This window comes from Cinclus cinclus, chromosome 25, assembly GCF_963662255.1.
Source record: "Cinclus cinclus chromosome 25, bCinCin1.1, whole genome shotgun sequence".
NCBI lineage: Eukaryota > Metazoa > Chordata > Aves > Passeriformes > Cinclidae > Cinclus > Cinclus cinclus.
Genome location: NC_085070.1, coordinates 3368230 through 3392085, shown reverse-complemented (window position 1 = coordinate 3392085; position 23856 = coordinate 3368230). Strand labels below are relative to the sequence as shown.

The following is a 23856-nucleotide window of genomic DNA, read 5'->3' as shown; positions in this document are numbered from 1 at the left end:
GGGGCGGATTCCTGCATCCCAGAGCTGTTCCCTCCTTCCCAAAGCTGTTCCCCGCATCCCGGAGCTGCTCCCTCCTTCCCAGAGCTGCTCCCTGCATCCCAGAGCTGCTCCCCGCATCCCGGGCACCAGCTGGTTCCGGGAGGGATGCTCGGGGGGTCGATGCCTGCATTTAACTCCCTGGCTGCGGAGTGAAACCCGCAGGAGAGCGAGTGTGCGTGTGTCAGTCAGCATCCTGAACCAATGGGTGCCCGGTAGGAGGTCTGCGCTCCCGGTGCACGCACGGAGCCTGGTGCTCCTTCTGCCAGTTGTGTGCGAGTGTGCGTGCGTGTGCAAGGGGAGATCTGACACACTGACTGCCTGCTCCCGTCTCTCTCCCTCTCTCCAGCTCCCTAACTCCGTCTCCCTCCCTCTGCAAACATTGGATTTAAACCTGCTCAGAATTCAGCGCAGACGAAAAGCAGCGGCGGCAGCAGCAAGCAGCAAGCAAAGCAGCCGCTCGCCTACCGCAGCTCCAAGATGTACCATCCTGCCTGCTGGATCGTCTTCACGGCCACCACTGCCCTGCTCTTCATCCCAGGTAGCGCAGAAAGCTTTTTCTCCAGGGGATGAGGGGGCAGGGGCTCGCAGGGTGGGAGAGCGGAGCGGGGTCTGCGTGCAGGGGACCCGGGCTCCGCGCACATTGCGCACGAACGCGCACATGCAGGCAGGCGGCGAGGTGCTCTGCAGCGGGGGATTGCCCAGTGCTCCCAGTGAGGGGCTCCCGTGCCGTGCTGGACCTCCAGGTGGGCACCGAGCCGCCGGTACCTGAGCGGTGCCGGCATCCGCAGTGGGGGCTGGCCGGGATCGCGCAGCAGCCCCCGAACCGGGCAGGGTCTGTCCCCTCGGGCAACCTCTGCCTCCAAATGATGGGCTCATGCAGTTTTTCCCCTTCAGAGTTGAGCACCGGCTGTGCTCTCCCTCTTCTGAGAGCTGTCATGCTTTTCCCTGTGCTCCTTTCATCCGTGCTTCCCTGATTCCTGCCAGGCAAACTCGGTGCCTTCCCCTCGCTCCCTTTTCCAAAGTGAAAATGAACCCCCCGCCTCAATCCAGGCACTCGGGGAGGCCGTGCCGGTGCCGCAACCTCCGTGAACTGAGCGGGTGGATCCCGAAACGTGGGTTGGCCTCGTCCCCACGGCTCCCCAGGGGAAGATGCGGGGTCTGGACCCAGCCCTGGCTCCGTGCTGGGGCTCGCGGGGCAGCGAGCGCTGCATCCAGAGAGGGTGATGGGGGCGGACAGCAGAGCTGAGCGCCGGGGAGAGGAAGTCACCGGAGTATTTTTGATGATGATGTGCACTTTTAGCATCTGGGAAGATTATCATCCCTGTGGAAGCAGATGGGGACTGGGTGTCGAGGCTCGGATCCAATCTCAACCCAACCTGCGTTTTTAATGACTGCCGGGGAGAATTCTGTTGGACTCGAGAGGGCAGAGAGAGGCACGGCTGTGATATCAGCAGCTGCCCGCGGTTCAGCTCCGGCGCTTTGCTGTGCAGGGCTGGTGTGTGTAGCAGGAGGGTGAGGCTGGCAGGGGACAGGTTACCCGTGTCACAGCTGGTGAACAGCTCTGCTCAAGAGGGCTCTTGGGTTAAAACTTGCTTGTGGAGGCTTGTGCCGTGGGACGAGTCACATCCTGGGGTCCTGTGGAGCTGTCACAGTGCAAACTGAGCAGATCAGTGGGTACAAGACCCCCTGGAATGGGCTGGGTACCCCTGGGTGGGATGGCAGGGGGCTGGGATGTGCATCAGCACTGGGGTCAGCACTGTCCCCTGGGCTGAGCTTTGGCTGTTGGGGAGCAGTGGTGGAGAACCCTTGAGAGCAGAGCCTCGAGCTCCCCAGCAACACCAGAAACCAAAATGGTGCATCTGTAGTTTAGCATGTGAGCACGAGGGAGCTGTGGCTGTGTGACCTGCCTGACTTTGTGCATGTAAAGGGATTTTTTTTTTTTAATAGGTCTTCAGCAGGATGGTGGGTGTGCCTGGTGAGGGGGCAGGTGTGCCTCAGCAAGGCTGTGCTGAGTGGAGCATTGGCTCTTTCACCCTCTTCTCTTGCTGGATGAGGTTCTGTGGGCTGGAATTACAGAGAAATGGATGGAAGCAGCTGTGTGGGCCAAATGGGAGGACGTGTGACACTTGTTGGGCTGTCATCAAGATGTCCTTAAGCTGCAGGAGTTGGCACAAACCTGACAGGGCTCATTTGCTGTTTGCCAGTGCCCTGCTGCAGTTTCCTCAGGATGTGGCTGTCGGGCCAAGGCCAAGCCAAGGCCTGGGCTGGCTCTGGCCTCTGTGTGTGCCAGGGAAGGAAAAGGCCCCTGCATTTAAGCCCCTGGAAACTTGGGAGAGGCTTCTTGATCTTCACATATGCAGTTGTAGCTTTACCTCCTTATTTCTATTAAGCAGCAATATCTGCTTTGGCTTTGGGTGTCCCCTGAGCTAAAACAGCTCAGGACTTTGCCTAGCTGTGCTCAGCCCTTAATCCATCAAGCCAAACCCTTCCACATTAAAGGAAGGGAAATACTCTGGGCTGCTCAGTGCTTTGCCTTCCTACCCTGGATTTGAACATCTCCAATCCTTTTTATTTGTGCCTGGCTTGCAGAGGTTGGATGCTTTTCCCTCCCTGCCCAGACTGTCCCAGCAGTGATTTCAGTCATGGTTTCACTGCCTTGGGCTGGAACACAAGTCATGTTGGCAGAGTCACAGATGGCAGAGGGAAGGTGAATGGTCCCTGCTGTCCTTTGGAGCCTGCACCTTCCCACCTTGTTTTCTTTCTTTTGTTTTTTTTTTCTGGCTGTTTATTATTTGCAGGCATAATCCCAAGGGTTTTATGCAGGTGACGCTCCCCTGGGATATGCAGAGGCTGTTTCTGAAGTGCAAACTCTTTTCCTTTCCGTTTTTATCCAAATCCTGCGGGAGTTTCACACGGGGTGGTTAAAGTGAGAAGGGAACCTGCTTTTAGAAGGTGTAATTAGAGTGAAGGGAAACATCACAACTTGAAAGCTCCTGCAGAAAATAGCCTTGCAAAGATATTATTAGCTGTAATACCTTATTTGCCAGATTTTCCTCTTTCTCCTGCTCCCACCTCTATCCTTTCCCCCTCCTCTTATTTTTATTAGGAAAGATGCCTTTTTCCCATTGGGTCTTGTGTCATCTCGTTGCCAATTTGCTCTCATGGAATCTAAAGACACGAAAGGTTAATGCAATAATGAAACCCTGACCCCTCTGGTCATGGAGAGCTTCTTGCTCTGCAGCTTTTTATTTCTTTGTAAGACAAGTTTCTATCTAAAATAATTTCGAAGGCTTAATGCTGTTGTCATCTGGAGCCTTGGGGGAGGTGTGTTCCTGGACATGGGTTGCTCTCTGAGGTGGGAAGGATGCTGAGGGTTTTTAATGAGTCCAGCACTGTAGGATAGGGAGGCGAATGGATAATTTAATTGTCAAGTTGTTGGCAAATTCTTTGAACTGCTGGGCACTGTGGGTGCTGATGTTTTGAGATGAGGGTGGACTGCAATGGAGAATGAATTTGGGGCATGGGGGAGTCTATTTGTCTGAGCTGCAGTTACAGGGTGACATCATGGCTCTACAGGTGGCAAAAATCAATGCTCATCAGCCTCTTCAGACATTTATGTCACTGCCTTTGCAGGATGGGGGGAAATTTCTTGTCATGGCAGTGGTCAGAAAATCTGGCAGTGCAGGGGGAGATGGACAATCCTGCTTCTCACTGCTCCGGGGTACCGGGATCAAGGTGAAACTTGTAGAGCTTGGTGTGTCCCCCAGTGCTCCACTGTCACCCTGGCACTCAGGACCTGTTTTCTGCATCCTCCCAGGGACTCTGTGCGACTTCATCCTTGCTGGGGCAGCCTGGCTTCAGTGGTGGCTGTAAAACCCATCTAAATGTACAAAATAGATGTTGCAGGCATTCAAAACATCTTCCCATCCCTTCCTGAAGGGGTTCCTGCTGCAGGAGCATGCTTTTCCCACTGCCTGTGACATGACTGCCACCTCTCTCTGGTGGGGGATGCCAGGCTGGTGGAGGGCTGCTGATCCCTGCAACTAAGCCTGAGAATAAGTACCTGGAGCACATTAGTTCTGCTTTAGTGTCATTTCAATATGAGCAAGAGGGGCTTAAAGGGATTTTCTGTGCTCTCCCAAAGGGTGGGGATAGGTGTGGATAAGGCACTGCAACCATCAGTCTTCCAGGAGTCACGGAAGCTGGGGAAGATGGTCCAGCAGGATGGGGTGCAAGCCCCAAAAACAGCGTCTGGTCTTCCTCTGCCTCTCCCTGAGGCTTGGCCTGTAGTTTCCCTGTCAGAGGGTGATTTCTCCACCTCCTGGCTCCCATTACAGGGAGAAGGTTGGTGTTGGCCTCTTAGTGAATGTTTTAATTCTGCTGGGGAGGAGCAGCACTCGCTGTCATTTCCAAACGATGTGGGGAGGGAGCGTGACGGGAGAGGAGGCACACACAGCTCCTGCTCCATGTGAATCCCCCCAGTGCAAATTCCCAGAGCAATTTGCCATGGGGGTTGTCTGTTTTGGGACTGGTGGCTCTGGCAGCTGCCTTTCAGGATGCCCCAAAGTGCTGAACCCTGCTTTGCGTTTTCCAGCAGCTTCTCTTTGACAGCATCTCCTTTGTGCATTCCGTGGTTGCAGACGGCCGGGTGGAGGAGCTTTTGCTGGTGCGAATCCCTGTGAAAAACTGAAAAGGGAGAGATGTTTCAAAGGCACCGATGGGAGCTCTGTGCCTTAACTGGTGCCTTTGAAAATCTTCTCCAAAGGCTTGAATATTTGGTTATGGTGAATTTTAACCTGCATAAACAGCTGTGTTCATACTTTACACTTGAATATGAAATTCAGAGTTTGTGTTTTGCTTGGTAAGAAACCAAAGTCACTGAGTGGGGCTGTCAGGGTGCTGTGATGAGCCCCAAAAGGTTTGGGGGGAACAGGGTACCCAGGAGGATCCTTCTGCTGCAGTCAGGTGGGGATAGAGGAAAATCTGTTGGATTTCGTCTGTAATGTTATTCATGGCCCGTGGGGTCACCCTCAGATTTGCAGCCCTGCTTTTCCCCTCCCCAGTTAGCCAAAGCTGGGCACTGATCCTGAAGCCTTCTTACCTTCTGAGCATCCCCTGAGATGCTCTTGGCTGTTGGCATGTGCAGGATGGGGAGTGATTTCAGCTGTCACGCTCCTCCTTTTTGTTTAAACTTAAAAATAATAACAGCTTTGCCGCAAATCTCCTTGCCTCCCAGTCATCTTTCCCTAATGAAGGCACAGTACTTATAATTACCAGTGCGGCAACAGCACATAACAGAGGTGGCTTTGACACTTGCTGCTCTGTGGGTGGGCTTTTCCAGGGAGCTCCTCTTCGTTTCATGCTTACAGGGAAGGAACACTTTCTTTCCTGCTTCTCCAAAGCTCTGGGATTGTGTTTCCACCCTCTGTGGGTGACCAGGCAAGGGGGCTTGTCCGGTGGGAGTGTCAGAGGCGGTGTCACCCTTGTGAATGGGTGCCCAGGTATGGGGTCTGGCTGAGCTGGAGCTGGGGGATTCTCCCCCTAGTCCCAACTTAGGTTCAGACAGCGTGGGGTGACTGAGGGCAGTGGTTTGGGACACTCAGGTACTGCAGGAGCCCATCCATGTCCAGAGCCACCCCCTTGGGAGGAGCTGCTTTTGGGAAGTTGAACCTGTTGCCTGTGCGGCAGAGTCATGTGCGCCAGGGACACGTGTGAGATGAGGCAAGGAAGGGGGAAAGAGATATTTTTAGGTTTACTTTTCTGTGAATTCAGCGCTAGTGAAAAGTGCTGGATTGACTGCTCTGGAGGCTGAAGTGAGCTGTGAAGTGCAGGGCAGGGCTAGCCCAGGAAAGCTTCCCTGTGAGCTCTGCACTTCAGGATGGGATGCTGGGACTGGACCTCATCAGTTCAGACTGGCTGAACAGCAAAGCTGTAGGGGATGTCTGTAGTGGTGAGCAGAGCTAGTGCACTCATGGGCTTTTCCAGTGGATATGGGATTCCCATGAGGGCAGTTGGGGTTACCTGTTGTCCACATGGCTTTGTCCTACATGATTCACCCCATAGGGTGCTCATCCTGGCTCCTCAGCCACATGAGGACCAGCTGACCCTGCAGCAGGAGAGTTTGGTCTTCCTTCTGGTCCTGCCTTTTCCACTAACCAAACTTCCCAGGAATGTGTATTCCCATGCTACTTGCAGAGGATGGAAGAAGAGGTCTTCACATGGGGCACTGGCCTCAGAGCAGCTCCAAACTGGTGAGACTGGGCTGAGCGAGGCTGTGCTCTATGTGTTTTCTGGCCAGTGTCCCCCAGCTGTCCCCCTGCCAGCCCTTAGCTTCCTCTCTCCCAACTGTTTACTTCTGGCTTTTGTTTCCTGGACTTGTTGCTATGCATGCAGCATGTGGAAGGAGCTCCAGCGAATATAGGCCACACTTTGATTGTTCAGCAAGCTGGAAAATGATGATTATAATTTTTGACAGAAGGGAAGGAGGGGGAAGGAGATCTCTGGGCTTTCAAATCTGCTCTGTCATAAGCAAGATCTTGCAAGGGCCTTCTGATGACTTCTCCCGCCCCAAAGGAAATGGCGTTTGCATAGCAAGAGGGGTTAGAGGAAAAATTCCTCTCTCTACAAGGACAAAGTGGCACTTCTTTCACCAAGCCTTCTACCTCATGTGGCGGTCCTGTCACAGAGCATCAGCCAAATGTAGTTGGTGTTGGCCAGTAATTGACTGGGAAATATCTGAGAAAAACCTGGATGCTGCTAAAAACATCCTCCTTCCCTTGGGATGCAGAGGTGCTGGCACAGCAGTGCCTGCAGTGCCAGCCCCAGGGGACATGGGCATTGAGGTCCTTAAAGCCAACCTGGAATTGTCTGGAAGCTCCAAAGGCCCCATGGACTTAGACCCCATAGACTTCTCCCAGAGGTGCAGCTCCATTTGGGGCCACACCAGCAGTGGACTTGTCTCATCACAGTCCAGGGTGGCAGCAGAACCCATGGAGATTTTGGTTGCTCCCACCGTGCCCCTTCCCTCACTGCTCCATTGGCATTGGCTGCACAGTCCTCAAAGGATCTCCCCATTTATTTATTTTATGTAATGGCATTGGCTAATTTCCCCTTTTTTTTTTTTCTTTTGGTTGTTTATTTTAATGCGATCGCTTCTAATGAGGCTAATGACATTTAGTCTCTGTGGTGGTGCATTTTAATTTGGGCACCGAAATGTCAGTGCACGGCAGCCTCCTCCTATCTCCCCGTGACAAAAGGCACCTCAGACAAAGGGGCTCTGTCCCCGGCCATCCCTCGCCCTCCTTATCTCCTTCCTCCCAGGGACGGGCCAGGACTTTTGGCAAAGCCACCTCCTGCCATCCCCTCCTCTGCTGGCACCAGGGGAGCGGGTTTGGCTGCCAAGGGCTGTGAGAAGGAAAAGCGACGGCTGCCGGAAATTCGGGATTTTCAGGCAAGCCAGCGCCATGTAATTAATCAGATGTCAAAAGCTCTCAGCAAAGTTAGCTTTGATCGGCAGGGAAATCTGTCAAATAGGTCGTTCTGCTGCCCCCGGTGCTTTTCTGTCTCACTCTGCCCATAAGTCTACCTTGGCACTTCTCCTTTCCATGGCAGAGGTGGGAACTTCCTACAGCAGAGTAGGACCTTCCTGCTTGGAAAGCTGGACCAGCTTCTCCTTGCCTGCACCAGGGCTGGTGCCATGGGCATTGCAGGGCTGGAAGTGGGAAAAGGGGAGAGGGCTGGGACAGGAGTCATAGATATTGGAGAGGTTGAGGTGCTCAGATGTTGTGTGTGAATTTGGAGAGGGCCCTGGTCCAAGAGGGGTCAGGAGCAGCCTAAACCCTGGCTGAGGTGTTGCTGGAGTCACAGGTGGCTGCAGTGGAGAAGTGGAAACTTCTCTGCCTTGTGTTATACTCGAGTCTCTCAAGGTGCTGAACCTCAAAAGCCTGAGCCATTTTGCTTAAGAATGAGTCCTTTTTTCTGCAATCTGGGCCCAAATGCAGCTGAATTTGATCTGTTCTCCTTTGATCTGTTCCACCCTCGCTATTCTATGTACCAGGAATGGTTGAAGATTAAAGTTTGCAGTGTCTGAGCAAACTAGGTTACTCATCACTGCACGATACCCAATTACCTGCTGATACCTCAGGAGTGAGAAGGTATTGATCTTGCTTGGATTTGAACTTGTTGAACCAAATACTCTGGATATTTCAAATCCATTGCTGAGGACATGCTGTTTCCTTCAGGAATCAAAGAGAGATGCAGGCTGTGTTTCTGCGCCACATGGGCTGTGAGAGGTGGGTCTCTCCTCTCTGCCACAAGGGAGATGACCAGTAAATGATAAATAATATCATCTGTACGCTCCACAGTACAGGAGGGATGTAGACATATTGACTTTTGTGATGTGTCTGGGAATATCTCAATTTAACTGGGAAGAAGTCCTCAGAAGCTGATTTTTACCCCACATGGGTGGGTTTTCTGTGCCCTCTCTGCTCACCACTTCTTTGTGAGCCCTGCAGGCTGCAGAAGTGCCTTTGATGGCACCCCCTGTGTCTGCCTTCCTCCTGTCTGTCATGCTCCCAACCAGAAATAGCCCATCAATTCAAAATAAACCTGAAAATTCTTCCAAAATTACGTGGTGAGACAAGGCCAGGGGGCCTGGATCAAAACGTTTATTACTGAAACTCGGTGATATCAGGTCTCACTCTTACACAGTAGTTGTTTCCAGTAGATCTTAAAATACTTCATGGAGAAGAGAAATTTCATTGTATCTGTTTTTGTAGACAGGGGAGCCAAGGAATAAAGAGGAAAATGACTTGCCCAAGGCATGTGCAGAGACATGTGTTAAGAGACGTGTCCTTGCTGTAGCTCCAAATCTGGAGTGCGTTTTTCCTTGTGAAACAGTGGAATTCAGCTTCCTGCTTTGAGAAACACGGGAGAAAAGGTGCAGGATCAATACACCGGGTGCTAAAATCCCTGTACTGGGCTGGCAGGGAGCTGGAGCATCACGAGGCTCTTAGACCTGCACCTGCATGCCCCAGTTTGTGTCCTGGCAGGAGAGTCTGCATCACAGTTCAGACAGAGATGTTTGAAGAATTCATGATCAGCCTGACTTTGTGAGCTGAGAGGCACCCTCTGCTCCTCTTCAGGTTGGCAGGAGGGCAGCACATGATTGATTCCCATGCCCTTTCACGTTGCATCTTTGCCTGTCTTTCCCCTGAGGTTTGAGAGTGATGATCCCACAGCTGAAAGGAAGAGATGAACAGAGGAGAAATTCTCAAGCACACTCTTCACTCAGCCCTTGGTCTCCAGATGGAAATGCTCTTTGGAATTTCATGGAGAGCACACATTTGTCCTGTCCATGCCTGCCCTGCCTCGGCTGCGTGTGCTGCAGCATCTGCCGGCCGCTCCGAGGCTGAGAGCCGCTGCCTTTGGCAGCCTCTCCGTATCCTCGGGACGCTTTATCTTTATAAAGTCGCACTAAGTGGACAGTATAATATATTTCACTTTTAATAAGGTGTTGCCAGTTGCACACACTCCGCAGAGCAATTAGTGTCAAAGGCAGCTAAGCAATGGCGGGGCGCTGTAATTCCACTGTTTACTGGGCTGCAGGATTTATGGGCAGTGCTGGAGGAGCCGCGGTCACAGCTTGGCTGGAGGCACAGGAGGTGCCGTGCACTGGCTTGGAAACCATGCTCAGAGCTGCTCCGAGTCATGCAGCTCTTGGGACAGAGGCAGGAATGAGCCACTGCTTTGTTTTGGTGGCCCCCCAAGTTCTGGGATTGCAAAAGGAGATGCTGAGCCTGCTCAGATGTGTCAACCAGACAGGGAGTTGCTCAAAATTCAGATTGGGAGGACCCCCTAGCTCTTTGTCTGCTGACCTGGGAGGCAGAGGTTTGCCATGAGAGGAAGAAAGTCATAAAATCACAGAATGGGTTGGGTTGGAAGGGACCTTAAAGATCATCTCAGCCCACATCCTCACCATGGGCAGGGACATCTTTCACTAGGCCGGGTTGTCTGGCTTCGGACATCTCCAGGGATGGGGAGAAGTCTGGAGAAGTCTCCAGTGTCTGGACTAAAGGGAGCCCCTGGGCTTGGTCGGCACAGGGCATTGTGTGATGGTCTGACCAGTCAGGTGGAGACAGGACAGGAGAGGGGAATGTTTAGGTCTGGGGGAGGCTTTTTTTGCATCCTTACAACTCATGAGATACCTGGAAGTATCCAAAGATGGTGGGGGACCCACCTCAGTGGTTTTGCTTCCCATAAGACTACCCCATTTTCTCTCCTGGCCATCTAGGAACTCTTACTTCAGCTTTTTAAATTTTTTTTTAGCATCAGGGCATTTTGGGCAAAGAGCTTCAGTGAGCTCAGCTCAGGGAAGTGCTTATCCCTGCCTCCTTCCCAGGGACTGAACATCCTTGCTTTTGTCTGGGGACACTCTGATCATCACAGGCTGTACTGTGCAGTTTTTATAAAGTCAGTCCATGTGCTGATCTCTCTGCTGAGGCTGTCAGGCAGCTTCACCATCCTGCCAAAGCCCTCCTACCCAGATCTGACCAGGCTCATGCTGTCACTCGTTTTTCCAGAGGCTTGACCCGCAGTCCTTGGCTTCGTGGGAAGACAGCAAGTGGTGTCATAGTGAGAGTGGTGTGGCGAGAGGTGCTGCTGTGCCTAATGGCTGGATTGAGCCACAGATGCTGCAGAGTCAATCCAGCCAGGATCTGCTGCAGGGAAGCAAACTCGGTTTGTGTCAGATGTGTCGGATCTGATTCCGAGGGTCTGGAATCAGCCCGGTGGGGAATGCACACTAACAAGCGAGGCAGAGTGCCAGAGATGCAGAGCTGGGTTCCACATCCCTCATCTCCAGGTGCCATCAGCTCTGCACACCTGAACCTGCACCTTCCTGGCATTTGCCACCCCAGCCCCTGGGGATGCCTTCACTCCTGGGGAAGGATCAGACCCAGAATTTGTTTTTTAGAGAGAACACAGGTGATATTACCGAGCCTATGCCCCTGCCTGCTCCCTCTTCCCCACCCCCTGATTCTCAGTTCAGTGAAGTCCCAGTTTCTTGGGTTTGTTCTCTGAATTGAAAGCCTTCCATTTTCACACCTCTGTAATTGGTGCTATCTGTTGAGAGAAACTCTGCAACTCCAGCCAGCCAGGGTCAGGAGGAGCTGAATTGAATTAAAAGGAGCAGAAATTGGTTCGAGGTGGGCAGAGGGCCGCAGGGAGAACTATGCAATTTCTCTCCTCGAGGCTCCTGATGAGCAGAGCAAGTGGCAGCTTCCCATCTCTGCCCATGGGGGGCTGACACTGGCCCACCCACACCTTAATCTGCACACTGAGGTGGGAACCTCTCAATTGAAAACAAGGAAATGAAACCCAGCATCTCCTCCTTTTATCTGGCCAGCAGGCCAGGGTTCTACTCCTCTGGCTCCTTGGCCAGGATGCTCACAACTGTCACTGAAATGACCTTGCTGTGATTAAATACAGCAAGAAGTGATGTTTTGAATAAAAAACGAAAGCTGTGATACAAGCCAATGGCTGGGAGATTGGCGGTACTGTGTTAATCCTACCTGTGTCTCAACCCCAGGTTGAAAACTCCTTGTGCCTTTGGACTGAGTTAAGGGCGAGCATCCCGGCCTTTGGCTCATGGTTCCCCAGCTCAGTCTCTGCTGGCTTAGGCTGGTGTAAAACCACAGCATCTTCAGCCAAAGACAGTGCATTTATAACCCTGTGGTTATAAAAGCTACGGATAGAGAGTGTGCTGGGAAATGCCAGGTGTGGAGTCGTCTTAGGGGAATAGATGTGACGCTTACAGCTCCTACGGAGCTGCTCGGAAACTTTCCCACTTTTTTTTTCCCCATAAAAAATGTGGGTTTTTTTTTTTGTTATTTTCACTCACAGAGTGTTAGGAGCACTCTTTGCTTGGCTCTGGGAAGCTTGCTTATCTTGAGGATTCTGTTTCTAGGAGCAGGAGGAGAGCCATCTGAGGAAGGGAGTGCTGTGACCTCTGGCCCCTGTGCTGCCCTTATCCCTCAGCCCACACAGAGTTCTTCTTCCCCAGGCCAGGCTGAGCTGGCTTTCTCCTTTTCTAGCTCTTCTAGTGGGTGCATAATTAGTTTTTATAAGCGTTTTGGCCCCAAGTCTTCCCCAGCCCAGCTAAATATCCTTGGCTTTTCAGAACCAGAGCCGCTCTCACTTTGGTGCTGGCTTGGTGAGCACTCAGAGTAGAGTGGCTCCAACAGGACAGCGCAGAACGGGGGAGATATTTCAAATGGTGAAATTTCAGGCAACAAGGGAGCAATTTTCCACCCACTTCTGAGCTGGAGCAAAGCCCTTCCAGTCTCCCTTTCTGCCGCTCCCCAGCTGGGCTGGCACCAGGGATGTGCTATTTATTAGTGGCAGTAAGAAGGCACGTGGCCAAGGTAGCCTTGGAGGACGCCAAGCACAGTGCCCTGCCTGCCCAGCTGTTTGGAGGATATCCCCAGCCCCATTTTTCCCCCCAGGGGACTAGGTGCTCATGGCCTTGCTGTCCTCTGCTCCTGTCCCCCAGCAGGAGAGGGGACAGTGGCACAGCTGGAGCTGCTGGAGTGCCCTGTGAGCGCCCTGGGCCCCTGCTCTGCCTCTCCCGTAATTTATACAAGCGCAAGCCGATGTTCCCTTTTAAATTGACAAAGGCAGAGACTGGAGCCCGGGAAGCCCTCTGACCTCAGAGCCCTGGTCCATGAAAATTACAGGCGCTGTACAGCGCGTTTCCTCTTGATGTACTTGCAGTGGGGAGATGCTGGTTAATTTGCCAGGACTCAGAGGTGACCCGGGTTTAATAAAGAGGATTAATGGATTTGAGCTAAAGGTCTCGGCTGTTTGGAGCTGATAGCCTTCTCCTTCGAAGACACTCTGGCAGGGCACGGCTCAGCCTCCTGCCGGGAGAGGTGGGGGCAGCTTTGTTGGAGGAGCGCTGCCGTGTGGGCAGGGCATTGCCTCGGGGTTAATTAGCAAACCCAGGTACCCCGGTCCTCCTCCCCGGGCTGGGTAGTGCTGCTGTGAGGCTGCCAGCCTGCCCTGTGTCCTGCCCGTCATTCCTGCAGCAGATCAAGGAGGCTGGTGCTGCCCTGGGCTGTCCCCTTCCCATCTCCTGGACACGTGTGCCGGACCTTAGAGGGGACACGACTGGGCGGAGGGCGTGACAGCTGGGACATAGAGCTTGTGCAGTGCCTTCTGCTCCAGGTTTGGGATTTGATGCTGAATTTGGGCTCAGACCCCTCGTTTCAGCAGCTTTCCCTGTGGCTGGTGTAGGATGGCAGTGCCCTCCAGCCAGGGGATCCCAGCGGCAGTGCTGATCTTACTGAGAGGAATCTGTGCTTTGTACCAAGTCCAGGGATTCACACTCTTCCCTGGGGAAGACAGGCAGGGCTTTAGGGATGGGAATGGTCACAGCAGCAGACCCGACAGAGGAGATGGTTTGGCTCAGGGCTGGACCCCTGGGCAGTGTCACAGCTGGATGCAGGGATCGAGGGAGGACGGAGAGGGAGTTTCTTGCCTGGAGGACGCACATGTGAGGTGTGAGCTATGACCGGGCTGTGGGGGACAGGGCAGCCCGAGGGCATCCATGCTCCTCCCGTTCTCACAAGGATTAACCACAGTCCTGCGGGAAGGATCCCACGGGGCTGGCAGAATCTGTGGCAGGAGAGATTGGCTGCCAGGGGCTGTGATGGGGAAGAGGCTGAGCTGAGCCGCTGCCATACCCCCCTGCTCTGCCTTCCACTTAATGTTCCCAGCACGCAGAGAGCAATGAATTCCCCGTAGCGTCCCGCTCCCTGGCCCTGGAGTCTCTGGCGATATTCCCGTAATAAGTAAGTGGAGTACTTTGGACAGGAGCAGCCAGGGACTGGGCCAGTTTCCCTGCCGGGAAAATGCATGCACGATCAATGCAATCAACTTACCCTTCAGGTCCTTTTTGGGTTGGATGGAAGAGATGCTCTGACTGAAACCCATTTATTGAGTAGAGAAGGTGCAATGGAATTACAAGCTGTAGCTTTTATCAGCTCCTGGCTTCTGCCTTGTCTTTTCCTTATCCAACAGAATGCCAAGTGTTATGAATCATTATTCTCTTAAAACCCCATTACTCCTCATTTCTGAGGGGTGTGTAAGGACTCAGTGATTCATCCTTTGCCAACTACAGGTGGAAGTGTTCTACAGGAGGTCCTGGCATGGAGCTGCAGTATTATTTATCCCTCTGGGGTTGGGCACTGACCTCTCTTAGCTCTCTTGCTCATCAGGGAATTCCAAGCAAACAATTCCCTTGCAGAGCTGAGCATCAAGTCAGAGCCAAAACCATTTGTGTTCCTCCCAGTGCATCCCACAGCTCTTTAGGACAGGAGGAAAAGGCATTTAATGTATCATGGAGAAATTAAGTCTGGGAGCTGGAATGGATGATCCAGCAAATGCACTTAACGGTGATGCCCTGTTATAATGGGTCCTGATGTGCTGCTGCATCCCAGGTGGAAACCCTGGAGGGAATTTGCAGGGATGTCCATGGCTGCACAAGCTCTAAACATCATTAGGAATGAGGTCAAATTTTGTCTACCTGTGCAGGTGTTTTGGTCACTCCGAGCTAATGCTAGCAGTATTTTGGTCTGGATAGTGTGTGACTCGTGGGGAAACTCTCCCTCTATAAACAAGCCTATTTTCGAGTAGCTGCTGAAATGGAAAAAAAAATGAAAAAGAAAAAAATAACAACAAAACAAAAGCCACAGAAATTGTGAGATTGCTCTTATTTAATGTCTTTAAACCAGACACCACAGAGGTCAGGGCAAGAGCCTGTCTGGCAAATAATCTTTAATGCTCACAGGCGGCCAGGATTTGGGGTTTGTTTCACTCCTGCTTCCTCCAGCAAGAAGCATTACCTGCGTGCCATCCTCTTCCTCGGGAGCCGTGCGAGCCGGCTCCTGGCATGTTGTGTCCCTGCCTGCCGCGGTGAAGGGTTCCTGATGTGACAAGAGCGATGTGGCTAATGGCCTTCTGCTGCCTCTCCGGATTCGGGGGACTGGGCACCAAATTTAGCCGAGCGGTAGCTGGGCAAAAACTCTATTTCGGTCAGTGCCGGGGACTGCGCTCCGGTCCCGCAGCCCCTTTCTTCCTCAGGCTGCATCCCAGGAACGCCCTGGCTCTGGATGTAAAGAGCCTGGATGCAAAAAAGCCTCTTTGCAGTCAGGTCAGGCTCTTTCCTCGCTGCTCGAGGACCTGGGGGTGCCGCAGCGGGGACCCCCCTGTGCAGCGGGGTCTCGCAAATGAGCGCGGCTGCAGCGGGGCTGCTGCCTTAATGCATTCCTCCGGCATTGTCTTCCCTGCGCTCCGCCTGGAACCCATCCCGGGCATCACCATGTATTATTTAGCTCGGCTCTGGAGATGCTGTTTTCGGGAAGGAGCCGGGCAGAGCTTCCCTAGCTCCGGGTGTTGCCTGGCAAGCGAGCAGAGCATCTCCATGTCCCGACCCTCCGGCCCTGTGCTGCTACCCTGGCTTTTCCCGGGAGAGCTCTCATCCCGGGCAGCAGACCTAGCGCGAAATTGCTGTTCACCCCTGCAGCAGGAGATTTAATTATCATTAGCTGAGCTTGCACAGCTCCACGTGCTGTCGTGCAGCTGCAAGTTTAGCTGGGCCTTTTAAAAATCCAGCTGCAATATATATATATATATATATATATATACATTTTTTCCCCCATCTTTCTTTTCTCCCCTCTGTTTTTATTCTTCGCCTCACACAAAAGCGTTGCCTTTATGTTTTGGGTCAATTTGGCAGCCTCTGAGCACAGTGCATGCTCAGAAGGGGTGGGAAAAGAGTATTTCAAGGCTTGCAGCCAGGAAGACCAACCTGTGCACATGTTTAAAACATGTAAGTCCCATTCCCAGGGATGGGGCAGTTTTTGTAGTATTTGGTGTTTATTTTATACCTTATCAATTTACACTGGGGAAAAAAAAAACAAAAAAGGTGCTAAAGAGTCCCCTTTTTCTTGAGAACAGGAGTTAGGGTCATGGTGGGTGTGGGAGGAAGGGGAGAGATCCCCAGGGCATTTCCCCCTGTGGGCTGGAAAAGTCAAACTCCCTGAATTGCCCAAGATTTCAATTCTGTTTTTTTTTTTTTTTTTTTTTTTTTTCCAAGACTCTGGTGAGCTGACAAAACTCAGCCCAATCTTCCACGAAATTGTTGCTTTTTAGGAGAACTTTGTTTCCATCAGCATTTCCTGCAAAACTCTTTTTAATGCCAAATTGGTTCTTTTTCACCGAAAGTTTTCTGGGAAGCCCTGGGCAAATTCCCATTCTGTGGGCCAAATTTCTGGCATGGTGGCCTCTCCCCATGACTTTTTTCCCATCCCTACCCTACCCAGCCCTGGAAGCCACTTTCCCCCCCATTGCCAATAAAGGCAAACAAAAATTAAATCTATAATTATCATTACTAATTCCACTTAATTAGTCACAAGCCAGCAGCCAAATTGGCTTTCTCATAATTATCAGATAAGCAGTAAGCACATCTCATAGATTATAATTAACACTGCTTAATTAAAATCTAATATACATACACCCTTTCCTCAACATATGCCTAATTGGGTTCACAAATAGAGGGGGTGTGAAGCCCCCGTCCCTGTTGCTCCCCCAAAGATTTGTTGGATGCCACTTTTGTGTTAAGTTGGTGGCACGTGGGATGTTCTTCAACACTGTGGCTCCAAAAAAAGTGAGTCCCTGCTGCATGGTGAACTCACACAAGATGCTCTCCCGACTTCACTATTTTTTCTTATTATTGTTATTGCTCCAGCTGTGACCTCTCCATAATCCCCCGTCGATGCTGGGCTTTGCAATAATAAAGCAGCTTGAATAAATTACGCTTTCAAAGGCAAAGGCTGGATTTTGGCGCAGAGCTCTGGAAATTGATGTCTCTCTTACTCCTTCTTTTCCTGACCAGGGTCAGGAGATGCTCTGAGGCTGCAGTGAGGCTTTTTGTATGGAGGGAAACTCCCAGACTTGTTTGCACCCTCACTGCTCATTGATAGCTCCCTGAAATCTCATTGATATCTCACTGAAATCTCATTGATATCTCACTGAAATCTCATTGATATCTCACTGAAATCTCGCTGATATCTCATTGAAATCTCATTGATATATTATTGAAATCTCATTTATACCTTACTGAAATCTCATTGAAATCTCATTGATATCTCACTGAAATCTCATTGATTCCTCACCGAAATCTCATTGAGACCTTACTGAAATCTCATTGATATCTCACTGATATCTCATTGACATTTCATTGATATCTCACTGATATCTCATTGACGTTTCATTGATATCTTATTAAAACCTCATTGATACCTCACTGAAATCTCATTGATACCTGACTGAAATCTCATTGTTACCTCACTGAAATCTCATTGATACCTGACTGGAATCTCATTGATTTCTCACAGAAATCTCATTGATACCTCACTGAAGTGCTCTGGGTGACACAGCAGGGATGGCAGGGAAGCCCTTGGTCCCCCCCAGACCCTGGTTGAGGGGTTGATGCTCACAGGTGAGAGCCCACACTATGGTTTATGTGATGGGGGGGCTTCTATCTCCTCTTCCTCTGGATTTGGTGGAGGGCCCACTCCTGCAGATGAGGAACCCAGATCTGAACCTGCACAGGCATCATAAGGGGCCACCAAAGCTTTGGTGTCCCCTTTGCAGGTGTCCTGACTTGTGAGCCAGCAGGACTGCCACTGTCTGACCTTGGGGCAGTAATTACATCGTATTCCAGGTAGCTGTGCTCCCATTGCCAGATCAATTCTCGCCTGTTTGGCTGCGTGAGGCAAGCAGAAACTCCTGATAGTGCTGATTATTAATGAGATCATTTGCCTGCCAGTTTTTGCTGAGCTCATATCTGACTGGGGAGTTGATTCACTGTGGGAGATTTACAAAATGTGATTTCCGTCTCAGAGATGATGAGCTGAGCTCCTTTAGACAGGATTGAGGGGGCTCCTTCTCTGGGATTTAGTCCTGGCGAGGGCTCCTGGCTGCAATTCCAGGGCTGGAGACCCTCCCTCTAGGCAGGGCAGGGATGGGGCATTTTGAACACCAGTCTTTGGGGATCAGGGGCTTCCATGTCTGGAGAATCGTGGCTGTGGGTGATGCCAGGGCATCCCAGCATTCCATGATGTCAGCTTGTTTCCAAAGGCTTTTAATGCAGTGGCCGTGGAAAGGAAAGGCTTGGCACGTGTTCCGGCATCGGGGGAGGATTTGCGGATTAGAGATGTGTAATTGTATGTAGTGCATGACAAAACAAAATAAGTGGCAAAAAGAACTCAGTCTCGTATTAGGAATTCAAAGTGAGCGTTAAGCTTTCCTACATTAAGGGAGGAAAAAATAGCCAGGCAAATGCACAAGGCAAAATCCCCTTTGCTGGGCACTCCCACTGCGTGCTGAGGCGCAGCCTAGCTGCAGGAGCTGTGGGATGAGGGACACTTGCTGTCCATGGGAGACAGGGGCCAACCACTCCTGAAAACTTTTCCCTCCCAGCTGCCAGCCTTGGATGGATTTGCTGGCCGGGGAGAGGCGTGCATTTGGAAAATGAAGGCGAAACACGGCTGGGGCTTCCTGGCTGGTTCTCCCAGTGATGCTGGAATGCCATGCAAGAGCCAGGTGCTTTGGGCTGTGGTGGTGGCTGAACCTCCTCTCCACACTGTCCCTGTGCCCTGAATGGAGCATCTCTGCAGCCTCTGCTCACGAGGTTCTTGCCTGCCCATGCAAGGCAGCTGGAAGATTTTGTCTGTGGGGATTTCTTGCCATCATAAGATCTTCCCAGATTAAGTAAATAATTTCACATTAGCTTAATTAAGTCTAATAGACTCATTAGTTCACTCTTTGAATGTGTTCCCAAGGGAGGATGGCCAGGAACCGTGAAGAGTTGCTGCAGAGAAATCCTGTGGCGTCTTAAAGGCAGGAGCCAGCAGTGAGAGTGCGGTGCTAGGTCAGGGTTCAGGAATCCATGAGGTTCAGGAATTAAAGATTTACATCCTCGTGGTGGCTTGAATTATGGGCATGTCTTTCCTGCCCAAAATACTGCTGGGTTTTGGGCTGGCTGGTGGCTCAGTTGTGGCTGTTTCTTGGGTGTGGTGTTCCAAGCAGGAACATGGTCCAGACCATCCCCTGGCACCACAGCTGCCTCTGTGTGCTTGGGAATATTTTGTCCTGCTTGGAACAGGGTGGCTCCATCAGACCAGTCTGGCAGTGTCACAAGAACACACTTCAGAATGAGATTTTTTATGATTTTGCAGCATTTTTCTTCCTTCTCCCATTGTGAAGAGGTTTCTGAGCCCATCCTGCTCAGAAGGGTGGAGAAGAACAGGGGCTCCTGATCCAGCAGCAGAGTTGGGACGATCCCTTTGGCTGCTGCATAGGATGGCAGGAGTGGCTCCTGGATGGTGATGTGGGACATGGAGAGACTGGTGGGGGACAGATGTTGAGCAGAGAAGCAAATGTGTGGGAAAAAAGGCTGTGGCTGCCTTGGGCAGAAGGTGATGGGGAAGGGAAGAGCCGACAGAAGCTAAAATCTGTGTTGTGTGCAGGTGCTGCCAGGGTGGGAATGTGTCTGTTTGCAGCAGGGGGAGATTTTGGCTGTTCTCTTACCTGCTGGTGTGTGGTACTGAATTTTACTGTGGTGTACAGGGCATTTTTATGATTCATTTTGAAGTTACATCAAGGGCATTGAGAGCATAGGGATAGGTGACCTCTTTTTTGCATTTGCATACATCTAAATAAATAAAATAAAATTGAGGGACCTGCAGATCTCTTCATTCCAGTGGCGTGTTCCCATCTCCTGCACACAATGCTGAGGAGCAGAAAGCACAGAAGCCCTAGGTAGACATCTGGTTTCCCTTTCACAAGTGTTGCCTGTTCTTTATTTATAAAGAAATTATTGTATTTAAAGCCAATACTCATCTCTTGTACCAGCAGAGAGCAGAGATAGATGGATAGATTAGAGGGAAGTGGGTTGTGCATATAAATGGGGGTTAATTTGCTGACTCGTTGGAGAAGTGAAACCTGGCTGAGAGCTCCGGGGCTTGGAGGTTCCTGGGGGTGTCTTTGATTTCAAAAGCAGCATGAGAGGAGCCAGTCCTGGCCAGGGGGATGCTGAATCACAGCATGCTGGGTACCATCCTCATTCTTGCATGGCAGAAGGGCAGGATGGAAGGAGAGGGAAAGGGGGAGGGAGAACGAGAGCAGACAGCATGCCCCAGGCATCGGAGGGGACAACGTCTCCTCTCCTTGTGGCTTTGGGATTTGTCCCTCCACATCCCACCCACAGCATTTCTCCTTGCCTCACTCCATCTGGGCAGCAGGATTTGGTGCTGGCCGTGCAACAGCTCCAGCAGGGTTGGGAATGGGAAGAGAATAGATTGAAACACTAAATATACTCAGCAGGAACCAGCTGGAGCCGGTGGAAACCTCAAACGTGCACATAGAGAGGAAGAACACAATGTTTCATTTGTTTTGTTTTATTTCACAAGAAAAATCTTCACAGCCCAAACTGTCACTTTGGAAGTAATTTGTGGCTGAGGATTTCAACACCCACTCCAATGATATTTTATTCTGACCCTAAACAAAATCAATAGCTTTTTTTTTTTTCCCTCCTCCTTTTTCTTCTTCCTTGAGAAAACAGTATTTTTCAGCTCAGTGGAAGAAGAAAATAGATTCTGCCCAGTGTTGTTTAAAAGATATTATAACCACTGTCTCTGGAAGTGTAAAAAGTACATGATCTAATATGTCTGAAGCAATTTTGAAAGGCTGCTTTATTTAGGATAATGGAGAAGCAGCAGTAAACCTCATAATCTTCCCAGATAAGGAGTCCAGCAGGAGGGATCTGAGCTGCAGTGTTGTGCCCTGGCTGCTTTTTTTCACCTGTCAGAGCAAGAGTTGAACGCTGGATGAAGCCTAGAGATGTGGTGGAAGCCAGCAGCAGCCTGGGAGGGTGGGGGGGTTTCCTATTTTATGTCTTTAAAGCCCCTGAATAGGAAAAGAGGCTCTGAGATGCAGGAGCATCCCTGGGAGGGGTTAAGACAGCAGGGGTGCTGGTCAGGGGTGTCTCTGGCACTACTGCTCTGTCTTTTCATGTTCCCAACCTCTGAAAGAAAAGAAGCCTTCAGCAATATTGTCCCCACCGGTTGCTCTCCTCGGGAATTACAGAAAATCTTGTTTGTCAGAAGGGAGGCAAAAAGAAAAAAAAAAGAAAAAGAGAGAAAGAAAAAAAAAAAAAGAGGAGTCTGATGAATTTTAAAATAAATTATAAATTATTTTTTTAATAAATTATGAATACATTTTCTCTGTCAGGATTTGAGTCTCTCTGCTCTGATCAAAAAGTTTCCGAGTGTGTTCTCTCCCCACTTAGTCAAATGTAGATGTGTAGATGTGTACATTCCTGCTCCTGATTTTATTTTATTTTATTTTGATGAATTTTTTACTCCAACAACAACAAATACTTTGTTTGTTCTTGACGGGCATTGGGAGAGAAAACTTTTGAAATGCTGCTCCAACACTTCACTTGCAATCGGGGTGAGTGCTCTGAGGATGCTCTGTGCCTCCACAGCCCCTCTGGAGCTTGGTCAGGGAGTGGGAAAGGCAGCACGAAAAGGTGTGGGGGATCATGGAGGGTGGATGGAGCTGGAACAAGGTGGGCTTGGTGTGCACCACCAGCCCCAATAACGTGGAGACTGCTTGTGGTGTTCTTGAAGGGCTTCCCAAAAGTCTGAATCCTCTGAAGGAATGAGGTGCAGCAAGTAATGCACTTCCCTAGGTGGTTTGCATCCTTCTGTCTCCACAGCCAAGCTTCCACATATCCAGGTTTTGTGTCCATGCCATGTTCTGGCTCTGCTCAGGTGCAGGTAAGGACCTGGCTCCTTACAGACTTCTGCTGGCACCCAAAACTTCTGCCCAGTAGCACCCCCTTGGCCCACTTGTTGGATTGGATAAAAGGTCTGGGATTAGCCTTCCCTTCAGAGCATGACAGGGCAATCACTCTTGTAGATTTTAATTAAAATGTTTAATTGCACACAGTTCCAGCAGGCAGAAAAGTTAACACCAATCCTGTCCGGTGCCCAGATTTGGGGTTAGTGGGAGCAGGGGAGAGGAGGAGATGGGGATGGAGGAGGTGGCTTGAGCTGCCCATCAGTAACACAATGGACTCTTCAATGCTCAGAAGGGCAGGAGGTGAACCTGGTCACGGGGACAGAGCGACAAAGTCACAGCGACAAAGTCACGGGGAACGTGTGTGCTGCTTATTCATTCCTCCCTGGTCCAGTTAGGGGGGAATGGCAATTTCTTTGGATCTCCTGCAGTTGGAGGCTGGTTCTTTGCTTTTTTCATAGCAGTGGCTCATCTTCTTTGTCCTGCACACAACCCCAGGTCATTCTCAACAGCTCTCCTGCTCAGCTCATCCCCTCCCAGCCTGTTCCAGGGAGTGGGATTATCCTGCTTCAGGTGCTCAGCTTGGCACTCTGCTTGATGTCATAGATACTCTTCAATATTTTGAAGAACACAGCTGCTCCTGTAAAAACAAATCCCTGAAGTCTGTTGAAGTGTTTAAAACTCATTTTCCATATGGAGGTCCCTGGGATAACAGTGCCTGAAGAGGCAGAAGAGCCAAGGCAATGGCTGGACTAATTGGCTCGTGTTAATTGCACTAGGACGAACGGATTAGCAAGGCAAGACCTATCTGTGCTGGGTTTGGAGCCCTTTTGTCCATTGCCTTGGAAGCACAGGTCTTCCATGCAGATACATCCCAAAGAGCATCAGAAATGAGTTCCTGAAATAGGAAGGAAGGAAGGAAGGAAGGAAGGAAGGAAGGAAGGAAGGAAGGATTCCAGGAAGGAAGGATTCCAGGAAGGAAGGAAGGAAGGGATAAAAATAAATGGGTGCAATGTATAGCCTTTCTTCAGGGAACAATTATCAGCCTAAGAAAAAGCTCTTGGTGCTGCACTCCCTGAAACACCTTTCCATCTGTGTGCGTCCTCTTCTCTCTGGTCCCACAGCAGCAGGGACAGGAGGAGCCACCAGCCTGGAAAGGGACCACTAAGGTCCTCCAGAGCCCCCACCCCTGAGAGTGTGGAGCTCTTCCCTAAAGCCTCACCCTATTCTCCTTAGTCTGAAGGAAAGCCAGGAGATCCCCAGGAACACAGGGAGCTGTTGGAGGTCTCCAGCTTTGGCTTGCTCTGCTTTTATCCCAGGATCCTGCTAAAAGCTCTGCTGCTGCTCAGCTAATGGGGATTCCAGCCCCCTTCACTCCTTGTAGTGGTTTTCTTCCCACTGCAAAATTCCATTTGGTCTGAGCTGTGTGAGGCAGCAGAGACACCCCTGACTCTTGGCCCCTTTCTCTCCTGCTGCAGCCTGGGACTATCCTTACCTCATTGCAGAGAAATTTCCTCCAGGATGCACCACTCTTGTCTCATGATGTCTGTCCAGGAAGCCACACATCTCTTCACTTCACTAATACTTATTAGGATTCAAGCCATTTTCTTTATTTCTAAGTGTTTTCCCTTAATAGACACTGTGTGTCCTGACATAGCATTGAAGGTGCTGTGTTAAAGCTCCATTTTCCCAAGATTTGGAGAAAGGATGTTCTGAGAGAGCTGAGCTTTAGGTTTCCTGGCAGTGGGGTGAGTTCTTAATTTGAGGGTGATTGTTGTCACTTCAGAGCTGGTGGCCAGGTTTATTGAGAAGCTGAGGAGCTTTTCAGTAATAGTAATAAATTCCCAGCCCATGAGAAGCTGAGATTGCAGGGGAGTAGCAGGACTGAGA

The 23856-nt window shown here is 50.8% G+C and overlaps 1 protein-coding gene across 1 annotated transcript in view; it reads left to right on the top strand.

Annotated features, from left to right (window-relative positions):
* The first annotated feature begins 516 nt into the window (after positions 1–516).
* Positions 517–23856, top strand: part of LOC134053541 (opioid-binding protein/cell adhesion molecule homolog) — a 289210-nt gene continuing 265870 nt past the window's right edge. Inside the window, exon 1 of the mRNA XM_062508569.1 lies at positions 517–577. Coding sequence (XP_062364553.1) covers positions 517–577 — 61 coding nt within the window. The remainder of the gene's footprint in view (positions 578–23856) is intronic.